General features: G+C 34.9%; 1 protein-coding gene across 1 annotated transcript; it reads left to right on the top strand.

Annotated features, from left to right (window-relative positions):
- The first annotated feature begins 1,703 nt into the window (after positions 1 to 1,703).
- Positions 1,704 to 16,931, top strand: Rsl24d1 (ribosomal L24 domain containing 1). Its single transcript, XM_077799474.1, has 6 exons — positions 1,704 to 1,838; positions 5,959 to 6,072; positions 9,211 to 9,283; positions 11,160 to 11,223; positions 13,859 to 13,944; positions 15,010 to 16,931. The coding sequence occupies exons 1-6, from the start codon at positions 1,758 to 1,760 to the stop codon at positions 15,081 to 15,083; spliced, it is 492 nt and encodes a 163-aa protein (XP_077655600.1). The 5' UTR covers positions 1,704 to 1,757; the 3' UTR covers positions 15,084 to 16,931.
- The last annotated feature ends 812 nt before the right edge of the window (positions 16,932 to 17,743 follow it).

Genomic DNA, 17,743 nt, shown 5'->3' with positions numbered 1-17,743 from the left:
TATAATTTCTCAATAAGGTAAGTGATGCCCCAAGACTATCTTTTTCTCCTCAAAAAAGACAACAGAGGCAACTTAAACCAACTTGATGCTGAACGTGGTTTGCTTTGGGTTTGTTTTTGCCAGTATCAGTAGTTGAGATGCTTGGTCTTAACAGCTATGTACTGTTTGAATCTGTTAGAAGTAGGGTGCTGAAACTGAGAATTCTCTTTCCCAAATACACAGCCAGGATTTGGTCTATGTCCTTAGTTTCCTGTGATAGCTTATAACCATAAGTCTGCTCTTTACAAGGTTTGAGATTCAAGTTTATATGATATAATTTTTTTAGGAAAAATAAACTAAAAATTAACATTGAAAAACTCGACTCTCTGTGGAATGAATACTTAGTAAAAGCAATCAAATTTTTTTCAGAAGAAACATTTCTACATAGACTTTGTTAAAATCCTGAAGAAAACACCCAACTATGGTTGAGCTACAATTTCAAATTACAATCCATTCCTTCCTAACCCTTACTCCAATCACAAATAAGGCCAAGAGGAATTGGCCTTTAAGAACTTCAAATAATGTATTCAAAAGGAGACCACAAAGTACAAATGTTTTAAAATAATTACAAACACTAAAGAAATGAAAAATCTGGGTGAAGAAGACAATATTAAAGATGTTGGACTGAGTTAAGTCCTAATAAAAAAAAATTCCAGAATGAAAACTATTGAAGATAGCTGAGTTTTCCATTAATGATAAAAGACACACGCCCTCAGACTCAGGAATCATATGTGCCAAAACAGGCTGAACGAAAAGAAACAATATTGCCAAGATTTCATAACCATTAGTTAGATGTGGAATACATTTTTCTCCTCTTCCTTTTGGGTTTAATTATACTAGTTCTGAAAGAAAAGAAAAACTTGTGTGGCTGGTTACTCGCCCATTCAAACTAATGTGAATCACTGAGTATGATCATAGTCTGAAGGGAAGAGTTTCAGAGGAAGCCATAGGGTATGGGACTAAGAACATATGAAAGATATGGCCAACGACACCAGAGATAAAAGGAGGCTGCTCGTGGGGGTAGGAAGGGTAGGGCAGTTCTTGTTGAAGTAGCAAAATAAAACGGAGATGGAAAGAAACGGTGTAAAGAGGCCAGGAACACTGGGGAGGCTCTTCTTTAATTGTCCATGAGGATAGGAGAAGGAGATTCAAGAAAAGCAAAATAATTTTCCATCTCTTGGTTTACTATTAAGTGTGACTCATGCCCATGAGGGGTAACAGACATCGGCGAGATGTTGAAAAGGCTGAACCGCATGTTCATCAGTGTTATAAAGAAGGAGTACAGAGACACAAACATACACGTTTGTTACACCTGCAAAGTCTGGGGCAGAAATCAGGGCGGACAGTGAAATACGAGTTCTTAGAGACAGCCCAATGTGTACAGAGAACTTTGGGCAAAACACAATAAAGAAAAAACATAAGACACGCGTAAACGCCAAGAAAAATTAGGCGTTGTGACAGAGATTGAAGGACGGCACAGAGCCACGTCCGGCTTTCCCAGTTTGATCGAGGGTGCAGTTCTGCGCCTGCGCCAAACGACGCGCTTTTGCTTGCGTGGCCGCGAGGAGGCGCAGTCGTGTTCGGATAGCATCCCAGGGGCGCTCAGACACTAGCCTTTTCCGGGTCGGAGGCGTGGACGAGAATCACTTCCTGTGACGCTGCGCGTCACTTCCTCCTCAGCTCGCCGTTGGGTCAGTGGGGACCCACGCGGCCTCAACATGCGTATCGAGAAGTGTTATTTCTGTTCAGGGCCCATCTACCCCGGCCACGGCATGATGTTCGTCCGCAATGATTGCAAGGTGAGGCGGCCGAGGCAAGCGTCTGCCCAGCCGCGCTCCCGCGGCCCCAGAACGCGTCCCCTCGGCTCCGGGTTTTGAGGAACCTGCGGGGTGTGGTCTGGGTTCTCCGCGCTGCTCTGGCGAGAGAGCCGGCCGCCTATTCGGCTTCTCTGTCCTCAGTCCAGCTTGGAGAATTGCTCCTTGCTGTTGTCGCGAGCGGAGCTTTCCACCAAGGCCATCTTGGGCGGGTTAGCTGCGCTGGGATTGAGGACCGATCCTAACCAGCATCAACGGGGATCCCGGGGCGTCTGTTGGGGCTGTTTGATCGTTATTGGGTCAGGGCCAATTCCTGAAGCCAGTAAACTGTTGAACTCATGTCTCATCAAACATATGCGAAGGACCGTGTCCCTAGGGACGAACAAGAGATGGGACTCTCCATAGTGCGTAGAGACTGATGGAAATGTTGTATATGCTAAATAGGAAAGTTAGGTAGAGTTACTGGAGGTGAGTTGTGGAGGGTCATGTATAGAGAAGGTTGGAATTGGAAGTGACATGTATACCGGATTTTGAATACTGCATAAGAAACGAGAGGAGTCGGGCATGGTAGCATATGACTGTAATCCCAGCGACCTGGGAGGCACAGGTAGTGTAGAGGGCAGCCTCAGCAACTTCGCAAGGCCCTGCCTCAAAATTTTTAAAAAAGGACTGGGCAAGTTACCCATGTGGAGAAAGGAGAGGGCATTCTAGATTGAAGGAAAGTTAAAAGTTTGAGCAAAGATAAGGAACAGAGCTATTATATTTCTGAGGAAGTGGTTGGATTGTAAATGATAGAGGCTTGGGACTACAGATACGGAAATAAGCCTGTGAACATAAACATAGACATGCCTAGTTGTGAATGACTTTGTGAATGATAAATTAATTTTCCCTCTTGTATCAGAATGAACCTTATTTCTCCAGTTCCTAGAATTGAACTTGTCTTACATTTGTGTCTGAATTACTAGACACCTGTTAAATATACAGATTCCTGGTTTTCATAACCTCTATGGAGTTGGAAACTTTGTCGAAGAAGGGAAGAGGATGTGAAAGGCGATTTTTGACATAAAATTGTAGATCCTACTATATGACTTTATACCTCTGTTATAGACCAGAGGTGTTAACCTTATTAAATTAAGAGCAAGGGATCCTGCTGGAGGATAGGGACCAAACCTCCGTGGGAACTTAAAGCATGTAGAAGATTTTGAATACTTCCTGGTAGGAACACAGAAATTTATAAAAACAAAAAGATTGCAAGATTGGGGTCTCATTCCCAGTGGGCAATGTGGTTTGTAGATGATCTGGTCATCAGGATCTCATGATTTTTATCCAGTAGTGCTTCTCAGCTGGATATTGGAATTGTAACAACTTCATGAGAACTGTTGAGCTGGGTTTTGATTTGATAGACACAGTGGAAGTTCAGGGTGATGAGGAAGTCTATGTTGCTATCAAAGACAGTGTTGAATGGCCAGGAGTTAGTTTGGTCCGGAGGAAGACCAGTAGACCCAGAACAGAGTTGATTATGGGAATGATTGGAGGTAGAGGCCCTGAAGCACTGACAAAGAAGAAATTTCTCATCGTTTTTATGTTGATGATTCCTGAATCTGTATCTTCTCAGCTCTATATCTGAATTTTCCATTGGGTGGGGAAGTTCTGCATGTATCTCAGTGGATCTACTGAAAAAGAAATTCTTACTGCCTCAACTCTTTTTGCTTTTTGAATTAATACCACCCTCTCTTCTTAAGGTAGTTTTGTTAGAGAGTCATTGAATTTTTCATCTTTTGTCTTTACTTTTTCCAAGTCCTATCCATTTTGCCTCTGCAAGAATAATGATGTCTTAACCTTCTTTCTGTCCTTCCAATTTGAACTTGGTATGTGTTACCTGTATAGCCTTCTAACTAGTCTTTCAGCTTTTATGGTCTTTGTTCATGAGACTCTTTTTTAAAAAAGAATTTTTTAATTTGTAGGTGGACACAATACGGTTATTTTATTTATATGTGGTGCTGAGGATCGAACCCAGTGCCTCATGTGTGCTAGGCAAGCGATCTACCAGTGAGCTATAACGCCAGACTTCATGAAGTCTTTGATAGTCACTTCTCCTCTCACTCTTCTTAGGAGGCTTCACAGGGCAAAGTTAGTGCTATTGCTCTGTATTTTCCCATACTTACATACACTGTTAATGAGGGCTTAATAAATGTTGGTTGGATTAGTGGACAAAGAAAGGTTGGAACAGTGTTAGGCCAGGGTAGTTTATGAATCATTTATTGGTATGTTGAAGACTGAAAATGGTAAGGGGCTAGATGAAAAGGAAATGTGAGCCTGTGAAGCTTTGGCTTATACATAGTCCATCCATGGCCTACCCAGCATAGATTTAACCACTTCCTAATGTATTTTTTTATTACTTTATACGTTATTTATATAGTTTTAAAATCTCATTGTTTATTTCTTGGTCTGATCTCAAATCTTTTTGTTTGCAAAGTAAGACTCACATTGTTAGATTAAACTTCTTAAGATAGGGCACTATGTTTTAATTATTCTGATATCTCTACCAGCTAGTAGAACCTCAGGCTTGCAGGTGGTCCTTATTTGCTAATTGAATCCTATCCTATCTCCAGTGACTCCAATCTCTTCAAATACTTCATTCTGTTATTCAGATAATACCTATTAGATGTGGAGTCAAGTAGACTTCTTATAGGCTCTGTTTGGAGTTGAGAAGACCCAGAACAAGTTCAAACCCATCATTATCTAGATTTGAGAAATGAGGATTCGCTTAGGGCTTATCTATTGGGTATTAAATGTTGGAAACTTTTATTTAAAAGGTGATATTATTTGAGCTGAAAGTACTAAAATACAGTTTACTGATAACAGTTTCCTGGTGGGTTACTCTAGGAGCTTGTAGTAGTTCTCATGTTTTTTAGTTGATTTGAAATTAACCAAATGTTGTCGTTCGGTTTTTTTAAGAGGGCTCTCTAGGTTTGTGTATAGATTGGTTTAAATTGGTATTGAAGGGAAAGTTTCTTACTGTGTGTAGTGACCTGCTTGAAGTTCCCTATAGAACAATGTATATAAAGTGAGCAATATTAAGATTTGTGATATACACACAGGCTTACTTAAATTACTTATACTGTTCTTTTAACATATTTAATTGTGTCACATCTTCTATGTAAGAGACTTCAAGTTAATCAGGATCCATAAGCTCAAAGAATTACTTTTAATATTTCCTCTTCTAACATACACAAATTGAATTGTATTCTATAATACTGCAAAGTAACAAAATAATGCAATTTAGACTTATAAAAACAGGGACACATTGAAGCATCATTAAGTTATAACTTAACTATTAATTAAAGGATCAGATCTTTGGGAATGAAGGTGGAAAATCAAAGTAAAAACTCTTATTATTAGATCTGTCAATACATTCTTTAGAATTAGACAATCTATTGTTGGTTTGAAATTTGGTGGTTTTATCCAGATGAAAAGATTTCAATCAAAGGAGATTTCAGAATGATTGTTTGAAACTTTTGCCCCCATTGGAATAAATAGAACCTTAATTTTGAGAATTATCCTGAATTGAGAAGGGACTTAAAATAGTTTTTCTTAAAACTGTTTCCTTTATTCAAGATCATTGTAAGGTATTATTTTTTATTATTTGATAACAGTGATTAGTAGCTTTTATTTATATTTTCAGGCCCCTATCCTTTAGTTGGGGTAATGTTTAACAGTTACAAACGAGTTCTGTTTTCATTTATTCTCATATGTCTCTCACATTTCTAAATGGTTTAAGTAGAAAGAATTATGAGTGGAAACCGTTGTCATTTCTCAGACTTTATAATTTTTTTTGTTTTACAGGGGTAACATCTTATGATAGGACAATTTTTTTTTTTTTTTAAAGAGAGAGTGAGAGAGGAGAGAGAGAGAGAGGATTTTTTATTTATTTTTTTAGTTTTTGGCGCACACGACATCTTTGTTGGTATGTGGTGCTGAGGATCGAACCCGGGCCGCACGCATGCCAGGCGAGCGCGCTACCACTTGAGCCACATCCCCAGCCCGATAGGACAATTTTTAACGTTGACCTTTTTTAATATTTTTTAATTTACTTTTCTTATAGGTATTCAGATTCTGTAAATCCAAATGTCATAAGAACTTTAAAAAGAAGCGTAATCCTCGAAAGGTCAGGTGGACTAAAGCATTCCGGAAAGCAGCTGGCAAAGAGCTTACAGTGGTGAGTATAGTTAGCTGTTAATATGATTTTTACATTTTCCAAAATTTAGTTTGGGGGGAGGGTTTATGTATCTAATTAACCATAACAGGGGTTCTTATAACATGATTGTATTTCATTATATTTGGTTATAATCTTATTCTCCCATGATCCTAAAAATCATCATTCTGTAGACTTTTGAAAAAGAAAAAATCACCAGTTTTATAGAAGTTGTTTCTTATCCTCACAAGACTATTTTTTAGCTCTCAAAAAACAAAGGAAAACTATGTAAGTGGATTGAGGTAAAATTGGAAATTGTTGTTCAATGATTTTTTGGGGGGGTTATTTTATTTGTTCTTTTTAGATATACATGACAGTAGAGTGTATTTTGACATATTATACATACATGGAGTATAACTTATTCTGATTACAATCCCATTCTTGTGGTTGAACATGATGTGGAGTTACACTGGTCATGTGTTCATACATCAGCATAGGAAATTTATGTCTTGATTGATTCTACTGTCTTTCCTATTCCCATCTTTCTCCCTTCCCTTCATTCCCTTTTGTCCAATATAATAAACTTATGTTCTTCCCTCCCCCTCCCTCTTATTGTGTTTTAGCATCTGCATATCAGAACATTGGCCTTCGTTTTTTTGTGGGGGGATTGACTTATTTCACTTAGTGTGATTGTCTCCATTTCCATTCATTTACCAGCAAATGCCTTAATTTCATTCTTCTTTATGATTGAGTAATATTCCATTATGTGTATGTTCCACATTTTCTTAATCTATCCATCTGTTGAAGGGCACCTATGTTGGTTCCATAGCTTAGCTATTGTGAACTGAATTGCTGTAAACATTGATGTGGCTGTGTCACTGTAGTATGCTGATGTTAAGTCCTTTGGGTATATACTGATGAGTGGGATAACTGGGTCAAATGATGGTTCCATTCCAAGTTTTCTGAGGAATCTCTATACTGTTTTTCACAGTGTTGTACTAGTTTGTAGTCCCACAAGCAGTGCATGAGTGTACCTTTTTTCCAACATCCTCACCAACATTTATTGTGACTTGTATTCTTCATAATTGCCATTCTGACTACAGTGAGGTGGAGTCTTAGTGTAGTTTTGCATTTCTCTAATTGCTAGAGATGTTGAACATTTTTTTCATATATTTGTTAACCATTCATATTTCTCTTTCTGTAAAGTGTCTGTTCAGTTCCTTGCCCATTTATTGATTGGGTTATTTGTTTTATGGTGTTAAATTTTTTGAGTTCTTTATATATCCTGGAAATTGAGGCTGTATAGGTGGCAAAGATTTTCTCCTGTTCTGTAGGCTCTCCATGTCAATTGTTTCCTTTGCTGTAAAGAAGCTTTTTAGTTTGATACCATCTCATTTATTGTTTCTTGATTTTACTTGTTGCACTTTAGGAGTCTTGTTGAGGAAGCTTGTTCCTAAACCGACACAATGGAGAGTTGGGGGTACCTTTTCTTCTAGTAGGCATATGGCCTCTAATGCCTAGGTCCTTGATCCACTTTGAGTTGAATTTTGTGCATGGTGAGAGATAGGGCCTTAATTTCATTTTGCTATATTTGAATTTCCAATTTTCCCAGCACCATATGTTAAAGAAGCTATCTTTTCCCTAAGGTTCTTTTATGGCGCCTTTGTCTAGTATGAGATAACTGTATTTATGTGGGTTTAGTTTTCATGTCCATTTTGGTGCCAATACTATGCTGTTTTTTGTTACGATATCTCTGCATTATAATTTAAGGTCTGGTATTGTGATGCCTCCTGGTTCACTTTTCTTGATGAGGATTGCTTTGGCTATTCTGGGCTTATTTTTTTTCCAAATGAATTTCATGATTACTTTTTCTGTGAAGAATGTCATTGGAATTTTAGTAGGAATTGCATTAAATTGTATAGCGCTTTTGGTAGTATGGACGTTTTGACAATATTAATTCTGCCTATCCAAGAACATGGGAGATCATTTTATCTTACAAAGGTCTTCTTCAATTTCTTTCTTCAGTGTTCTGCAGTTTTCATTGTCAAGGTCTTTTGCGTCTTATTAGATTGATTCCCAAGTATTTTATTTTTTATTGAAGCTATTGTGAATGGTATGGTTTTCCTAATTTCTCTTCAGTTGATTCATCATTGAGGTATAGGAACACAATTGGTTTATGCTATTAAAGGATTTGAGAGGAAACTAGGAGATTAAAGGATTCTTGAATGGCAGTTCAAGATGAGGTTTGTAATAACACTCATTTGTCAGTTTCTGATTGTTAGTAGTTTTGGTATTAAGAGGAATAGTGGGAAGTCTAGAATGAGATTTCATTGGATGTATCACACTGATCATATTGATGTTATTGAGTTGATAAAAGGATCTCTTAATGCTTGTTCCCTGTAAAGGGAGACAGTGAAGGCTATAGTATGGGCTGCTTTGAGGGAAAAAGAATTTTAAACTGTCCCTTCTTCCATGGCCTCTTCTTCCTTCAGAACCCCAAACCTTTTCCCCTCTGCGCTATTTAAGGGTGGTATCTACAAACATTTGGCATGAATCCCTTTTCTGGCTTCCCAGAAACAGTGTTTTTCAGTGAACATGAAATAGTATTAGATAGGATGCAAGTGCAGTCATAATTATTGTCACAAAAATAATGTTCAGTATGAATAAGAAGCAGCAAAGCACCTCAAATGCAAGTGATACTCGCTGCGTTACTTAGTGCCTTGCTTTTGCTAAGGCTGGCTTTGAACTTATGATCATCCTGCTTCAGCCTCCTGAGCCACTGGGATTACAGACATGCACCACTGTGCCTGGCTATTTGACTCTTTTGATCTATGAATAATGGCAGCTTCATATGATTCAATATATTACCAAAGTTTATGTATACCTTTATACCATCATTGTTCAGTGCCCCTCTTTAGATGGGGGTAGTATTCTCCACTCCTCTCTCTTTGAGGCTCATCTGTATATATATAGAGAGGTGAACATCTTATAAATGGAGGTATAAAAAGGAGAAAAAGATTGAAAACCCATATTCTCTGGGATCACACTGGTGGGGGAAGGTAAATCTTAATATGTGTCCCCTCAGAACTTTCGAAAAAGAAGAATGTTTTAAGAAATGCTTCCTTTTTACTTCTTTTACCAGCACTGTGTTTCTTTTTTCAGGATAACTCATTTGAATTTGAAAAACGTAGAAATGAACCTGTCAAATACCAGCGAGAACTATGGAATAAAACTAGTAAGTCACAGGGGAATACAAAGAATATTCAGGAGAGACTGGTTTAGGGTGTTACTATAACTTTAAATGTCAGTTTGTTCTTTAAATATTAGGTCTATAATTTTTATTGCTTTGCTTTTAAATGTTTTCATTCTTTTTTTCATGGTTGTATTTATATATTTAATTATGAGCTATTTGAATTCCTTTACAGAGTTGGCTGAGGTTCCATTATAAAAATAATATAAAATTAAATTTGAAGGGCCCACACAGAGGTGTCAAAAACATATAAAACTCTGAAAAAAATAGAGAAGGAAAAATAATCTTCAGTTGAGTGTGGCACAGATAAAATATACATAAAACTTCAATGTACCTTACCACTTTAGATCATTTAGTTTAGGACTATAAACTGTATTTTGAAGACATTATAAAGTTTAATACTTAAAAAAAAACCCACCAGACTGGGGATGTAGCTTAGTGGTAGATTGCTTTCCTAGCATACTTAAGGCCTGGCTTTCATTTTCAAAATGGAAAAAGAAAAAAAGTACAGCACTTAAAGTGATCATTACAAATTTTTCTAAGATAACTTGTAAGTATTTGACTTAGGTAAAAATGAAACTATAGATTTTACTGAAATTTAAAATAATACCTAGTCTTCCCCACTCTCCACCCTCAAGAAGTAGGCAGACTTTTAATGAAAAAAGTCCTATGTGTGATAAACTTAGTCTCTTGAGAGAGCTTGTAGATTCCACTGTTCATGCATATCAAGGTCACACATAGTCTTTGCCCTCTTTATTGAGTACTCATTAGATAGTAATTGGTTCAGGTATTATAACAGAGTCTCATTCCTAGCCCCACTATTAATACCTCTGTAAATTCTGTAAGAAGCAGTGTTTCATTGATTTTTTTTTTTTTTTCTGTACAGATTCTGTTATTCTTTTGCACTGGGATTCTAAAGATAGACTTTTGAAAAAGAGCTGCTGGGTAGACAGTATGAAAGTCTAAAAATTGTTTCTTATACAGTAAAAATTATCAGTAGTGTTCCAGAAAAATATAGTATACTCTTCTAAGGAATTTGTTCATTCCTAGTTACTCCCCATTTTTCATATATATATGACTAATCAGAATTGAGATGTATTATACATGTAAAATTCATATTGGATTGTGAAGACTTAGTATGAAAACAGAGATCAAATATTTGATTAATAATTTTTTATGTTGCTGTACATGTTGAAAATGACAGTTTTTTTGGATATGTTGAGCTAAACAAGATTTATCCTTTTATTTCCACCTGTGTCTTTTTCCTTTTTTTTTAAATACAGCTACTGGACAATTTAAAATTACATATGTATTTTGTTTTATTGGATAGTACTGATATACATTTTGGATTATAATTGAACTCATTTTCTTGATAGCCATGACTCCCGTAGACATTTTTCAAAACAGTTGGATTATGGTGGTTGAGAATGTAGCAATATTGATTGGTTCATTTTACCAGTATTTGTCATGACCACACCATATCCCAGGCACTTGAAGAAAAAATTTTCATGACTAGAAATGTGCTGTCTTTTGTCTATGGAGATTACAAACCAAGAATGGGAAAAGTTATCAATAATCCAAGCTCTCTGTGTGATAAAATTTGAAAAGCACTGGACTGGTTTAAATATAAGAAAAGTTTAAAAGCAAAGGCTTTGCAAAAAAATTAGAGAAGGTTGACAGTGATGTCAACTAAAAGTATATTCCTTTTTTAGCTTTTTCAGTAAGGATTGTTTTTGCAGTGGATTTTTTTTCACTTAAATTAATCTGTAAATCAATAATAAATGTTCATTAAAGCACTTGTTGATTATAATATATTGCTTAAATGTACACGTGTTTTCTGATTTTATGAATTTTTTTGTAGTTGATGCAATGAAGAGAGTTGAAGAGATCAAACAGAAACGCCAAGCTAAATTTATAATGAACAGGTATGAATATTTGTGTAGAGTAACTCCAGAAAAAATGATCACTAGTAGATATCTAGAAGCATTATTATCTTTTGAGACTTTTTATTTTGACATGACTTTAGATCTGCAAAAAACTTTGACGGATAGTATTAAAGAACTGTCATATATTCTGATAGCATTTTCTCATATTTACTTAATCTTTGATACTATATGGTAAGTTGAAGATGTAATGCCCTTTTTTTCCTGAGTATTCTTTAATAAGAATATTCTCTTCCATAAACAGTGTAATTATTAAAATCAGGGAGTAAACATTAATGCAAAACTATTATTATATCATCTGTAGACCCTGTTTTAATTTCACTAGTTGTTCTCATAGTGTCCTTCATAGTAACAGAAAAATCCTGGATCATGCATTGCATTTAGTTGTCATATCTCTTTCATCTCCTTTAATCTGGATAGTTTTTTATCTTTTGTTTGTTTTAATATTACATTGATACTTTTGAAGAGTATAAATTGTTATATTATGGAACATTCCCTCCACCTTAAAAAATGTTTTTTTAGTGTATTTTAGTTACACATAGTAGTAGGGTTCATTTTGACATAATCATATATGCATGGAATATAATTTGTTCCATTTTAGTCCCCAGTGCTTCATCTTTTCCTTTCTTTCTCCCTCCCTGTCCCTATTTCCCCTTTTTTCTACTCTACTGGTCTTCTATTTATTCACTGTTTTTTCTTTATTTTATGCTCTATAGATACAAATAGAGGTGGAATTCATTGTGGTATATTCATACACACAACATAATTTTGTCAGTTGCATTCCACATTTTTTCCTTTTTCTCATCCCTCTTCTTTCCGCCTCAATCCCCTTCCTCTACTCCACTGATCTCCCTTCTATTTTCTTGGGTAAACCCCTCCTCCTTTTCCCACTTACTTTGCTCTAGCTTGTGTAAGAGAAACATTCGATCTTTAACTTTCTGAGTCTGGCTTATTTTACTCAGCATGATGTTATTCAGTTTCATTTATTTACCAGTAAATGCCATAATTTTAATTCTTCATTATGGCTGAATAAAACTCCATTGTGTGTATATACTGTATTTTTTTTATCCATTATCTTTTTGTGGGCATCTGGGGTGGTCCCCTATCTTGACTGTTGTGAATTGTCATTGATGTGACTATATTAGTATAGTATGCTTACTTTAGTTCTTTGGGGAAATACCAAGAAATGCTATAGCTGGGTCACATGGTGATTCTTCCTAGTCTTTGAGGAATCTCTGAACTGCTTTCCAAAGTGATTATACTAATTTGCAGTTTTACCAACACTGTATGACCATACCTCATCAGCATTTATTTTTTTGTATTCTTGGTAGTTGCTGTACTGATTGGAGTGAGAAGAAATCTCAGTGTAGTTTTCTTTTGCCATTCCTCTGATTGCCAGTAATAGTGAACATTTTTTCATGTATTTTTTGACCATTTGTGTTTTTTCTTTTGAGAAATGTCTGTTTAGCCCTTTTGCCCATTTATTGATTGGGTTATTTGGGTTTTTTTGGTTTGCTGTTTTATGGCTAACAAGAAGTTCTAAGCTTCTAATTAGCTTCTAAGAGCTAATTCTCTGCATTAACCCAATATTAGCTCTTTCTCTGGAGCAAGAACATTTGCTTTTAATCTAATCACTGTGGAAGTCTGTCAAAGCATTGAAGTTTTTAAGTTTTGTGGCTTAAAAAATGCTAAAACCTATAAGAAAGGGGCCTGAATATTTGAGAACTAGTTAGCATTTCTGTTGAACATCACTGGTGTTTGTGCTTTTTAAATTACTGAATGATTAAAGAAAATTACAACACACAGAGCTTGTTATTTATTTGAGGAGAAAGATCTAGAGATTTTAACAGATTGTTTTATATAGTAGAGTTGCCATATGTACTTAATAGAAATTGGTGTCCAAAACTTGATAATTTTTTAATCATATCTTTCATTCACTCAGTAAATGTATATTGAGCACCCATTTTGTGTCAGACCAGGCACCAGGAGGAATATAATGAATGAATAAGTGGGTAGTGTTGGATTCCTGTTTAAGCCGGCAGAAACTAGACAATAATATTTTTGAGTTTGATTTGTTGGGGGTAGAAAATGTACATCTTGAGCCAGTTGCAGTAGCATATGCCTGAAATCCTAGCAGCTTGGGAGGCTGAGACAGGAGGATTGCAAGTTCAAAGCTAGCCTCTGCAACAGTTGGGGGTGGCGCTAAGCAATCAATGAGACCCTGTCTTTAAATAAAATACAAAATAGAGCTGGGGATGTGGCTTAGTGGCCAAGTTCCCCTGAGTTCACTTCCCGGTACCAAAAAAAGATGTACATCTCTAAGTGTTTAATAAGTGACTTTACCTTTAAATTTGGGAATAGATGCAAGGTAGATGGCAAAGTTCATTGCTTACCACCTCAGAATAATTTGAAAGACCCTGATAGACTATTCATATGCTCCTTCTGGGTGATGGGACTAGGGGAAGAAGCAAAGGGAGAGAACAGAAAAGTAATCATCTAATTTGCATTTCTTATCAGTATGGCTTATTTAATGAAATTTAGTAGCAATACTATTAATTATTGTTTCTTAAAGAAGTTTTTAGTAACTGAAGTTTGGCTTTGATATGTTTTATCCTAGATTGAAGAAAAATAAAGAGCTACAGAAAGTTCAGGACATTAAAGAAGTCAAGCAAAACATCCATCTTATCCGAGCCCCTCTTGCAGGTCAGTACTATATTGCATGGGAGTTCTCTGTTTTTTGTATAGAGATGAAGTGTATATTTTTGTGGTCTATGTAATTGAGTACTTTCTTAGGGTATTTTTAAACACTTAAATATTATTTATTGTACATTTATGATATGATTTTATTTATAAAAATATAATTTATTAAGCCAGAGGCTGAGATAGGAGGGTCCACTTGTTAATTTTGAGACCAGCCTGGACAACATAATGAGTCCATATTAAAAAAAAAAAAAAAAAAAAAAATTCAGTTTTTCTGTTTTGGCCAGTCTGTTGCATATGGTGTTTCTTTTTCCTCTTCATAATATCCTGTCTTGCATACAATATTTTTCCCATGTTAAAGTGATCTGAGTAGTAATTTCATAGAATATTTTTGCCTCACACCTGTTTTGATTATTAGTGGTTCTCAAACTTTGGTGCATATTGGAATGACTTGGAGGAACTTATAAATGTAAAGTCCCAGGCTGTTAGTAGATCTCCATGTGATGTTGATACTAAAAGCTGAGGGCTGCTTTTTTGTTTTAAAACCTTGTCTTTGTTATTTATTGTATTTTACTGGTAGTCACTGTTTTGGGTGGTTATTTGTGTGCATAGTATTGAGGTGCATACTCAGCTGGCACCAAGTATATATTTTTTTTCTAAAAATTTACTTATGTAGGTTATGTAAAGAGAGAAATTTTGCCTAAGTCTTATTAATAAAGGGCAAATTCTGAAACTGCATGTAGATTTGTGTAAAAGTCCTACTTAGATTATATTTGTACTAAATTCTATTTAAACAAAGTAGATAAAATTTGTTTTCAATGTACTCCCAGAACAACAGAAATGAGCCACAGTAACTTTATTTTTAAAAAGGGGTTTTACTGAGGGTGAAATGCAAAATGTCTGTAGATGCTTATTACTTTATGCATTTATAAGATCTAAAATCTGTAAAAGTTCAGCTATTACTCTTAAATTTCTTAGAATTGGTTAATATTGTAAAGCACATAGGATCCTTTATAAAGTATAAAGGATCACATTGAATTAATTATGTTTTTTATTATTTATTTAAAGGCAAAGGAAAACAGCTGGAAGAAAAAATGGTACAGCAGTTACAACAGGATGTGGACATGGAGGATGTTTCTTAAAAATCTTGCTCTATAATCATTTCTATGTGTACATTTGAAAATCTCCTTTGGAGACTTAGAATTTCATTCTAAATAATTAATTTTTATATAAGGTCACTGAAGTGAAAGGTGATTACAAATACTATTCTTCTACATTGCTATCTGCAAAGCATCAGATTATGGATGTTAGATTGCACCTCATTGTAATGTCTTCATTGATAGACATGCTTATGTAAATCATGAAAATTCTGTTCATAAATGCACAAGTGGATTGTGGACAGAATGGTCATGCCTTTTGGATAATAGCACTAGGCAGCATTTATGTAATAAGTAATCACAAAAATTCATGGCCAGTGATAGGTAAAATCAAATTTTCTTTGCAGTAAAATGTTCCCTTTATTATGTTATAGAAGGGAGGATACAACAAGGAACTAACAATTTGTATGGCAATCTCAAAATCATTTAATTTTATTTTAGTATTTTCTGTTTTGATTTATTAGCCTAAAGGAACATAATGGCCAAATACCATGAAGCCTAGTTATGCTAAGCTGTTTTGACCTGGTTTACCTGTTCTTGGCAGGTAGTTGTGAGTGTTTGTGAGGAGAGCTGACTAATCTTTACTTGAAATGGCACTATATTATTTCTGCTTTAGAGAATACTCAGTTCTAATTTGTGATTCCTGTTAGAGCAAGCTCCCTCCCTCCTCCCCCTGATGTAGAAGCAAAGAAATCCTACTGTCTTAAAATTTTTTGCGGAGTTTTCTTTCTTTTTAAAAACAGGTTCTTAATTGTTATGGAATATAGAATTTATGGGTATAACATCTGCCCATTATTTGTACATAAAATAAAAACATTTTTAGTGTGTGCCTATATATTATTTAAAGATACTAAAAAAAGTATGAGGTATTTTTACTTGGAAGAAAATAACTTTCTTTACACATACTACTGTGTTAGGAAATATAGTTAATTAAAGAGAAATATATGCTTAGTATTTTGTGTTTCTGTACTTTTATATTATTATATTATTATTAAGTGTGTTAAGGATATTGAATAATAGGTTATCTTTTTTCAGGGAAGAAATTAGAATACATTACAGATACTTAGGGTAACAAAGTGATGGCTAATTTTTAATTTTAGTGTCAGGTAGTAAAAAATTAATCAGTCTCTGGACTAACTGTTAGAAGACCCGAATTCCAATGTGGTTTTGCCTTTGTGTTTTTATTTATAATAAAAATATGGCATATTTGTAAACAACATTATTGATGTGAAAATTATAGGTGAGGAAAGGTATTTCTTGATGTTTTCCTATATACTGTATTTGTTTTAATATGAGCATGTTTAAAATTACATACTGTTAGGAAGCAACTTTTCTACCTTCCTATGTAGGGAGGAAGCTGCTGTTGCTTTGAGACAATCAGTTTTGGAAATTGGTTGAATTGAAGAACTGATGTACTTTGGTTTAGCATCCTGACAGTTCTCTGCATCATCAGGATTTCACAGTATTTTGAGAACCCAGATCTCATTCTAAACTATATGGATTTACATGCCACAGTTCTGTCTCTCCTTTTCTCTGAGTTTGGTTGGATCACTGAGAAGAGTTGGCTAACCCTTTAAAAACATGGCTTATGATTGCATGGTATGATACTTTTAGACTGCTGCTATTTCAGCTTATCTGGCTGAGACCTCTGCTGAGCAGTTAGCATAACACAAAAGTATCAAATTTTCTCGACACTTCCTACACAGAACTTTTATTTTTTTTATTTTTTTTTTTTTTTGACATTAAAAATTCGAAATATATATGCCATTCGAAATTCATGATGAAATATATATCATCCACAGATCCAAAAATATTTATTTTACTGAACATGGATTTTTTTTTTTTTTTTTTTTTTCTTTTTTTTTTTTTATTGGTCGTTCATAACATTACATAGTTCTTAATACATCATATTACACGGTTTGATTCAAGTGGATTATGAACTCCCGCTTTTACCCCGTATACAAATTGCCCTACACAGAACTTTTATATTCTTTATTTGTTTAAGAAAATATAGGATTGGAATCATGGGAAGGGATATCCTTCCTACATTCCTTCTGATGCTTTTAAGAATGTAGAAAGAAAACTTCCATGTTAAAACAATTTCTTGAAAATAGAAATCTTGGCTGGTAGCACACGTGCCTAGCATGTATGAGGCACTGGGTTCAATTCTTAGCACCGCATATAAATAAATAAAGGTCTATCAACAATTAAAAAAATATTTAAAAAAAATAGAAATCTTAAGAAGGTGTTTATCTAGTAGATAGGAATTCAAGAAGGGCTGGTCCACTTCACAATATCCCATAAAGCAGATATCGTGATTTTCATTTTGTTGATGAAAAAATTTGAGGTCTTCACCACACAGCTAAAAAGATGGAGAAGATAGGGACTTGTGTTCATATAAGTCTGTTTACAGAGTTGCTCTGCTATACGTGGAAAGGACTTATTCAGTCTCACATGATTGCTAACAGAAGACTCTGCAAGTTATTTGAGTAACATTTAACTTGATTTTGACTTAGTTTCTTTATCTGAAAAATATAATAATGGGCCCAACCTTAGGACTGTAAGAATTAAATTAGGAAATGTACTTCAAGCCACCACCATAGTAAATTAGTTAAAATATTAGCTTCTACACCTATTGTGTGAAA

The sequence above is a fragment of the Urocitellus parryii genome, chromosome 6 (genome assembly GCF_045843805.1).
Source record: "Urocitellus parryii isolate mUroPar1 chromosome 6, mUroPar1.hap1, whole genome shotgun sequence".
Classification (NCBI taxonomy): domain Eukaryota; kingdom Metazoa; phylum Chordata; class Mammalia; order Rodentia; family Sciuridae; genus Urocitellus; species Urocitellus parryii.
This window is presented reverse-complemented; position numbering and strand designations above follow the sequence as displayed.

What these genes read in the sequence shown, in the direction of transcription:
- Rsl24d1 (XM_077799474.1), top strand. Translation starts at nt 1,758, where the DNA reads ATGCGTATCGAGAAGTGTTATTTCTGTTCAGGGCCCATCTACCCCGGC. An exon ending in AGAACTATGGAATAAAACTA is followed by an intron (nt 9,284 to 11,159) that starts GTAAGTCACAGG and finishes ATTTTTTTGTAG; the next exon opens with TTGATGCAATGAAGAGAGTT. An exon ending in TATCCGAGCCCCTCTTGCAG is followed by an intron (nt 13,945 to 15,009) that starts GTCAGTACTATA and finishes ATTTATTTAAAG; the next exon opens with GCAAAGGAAAACAGCTGGAA.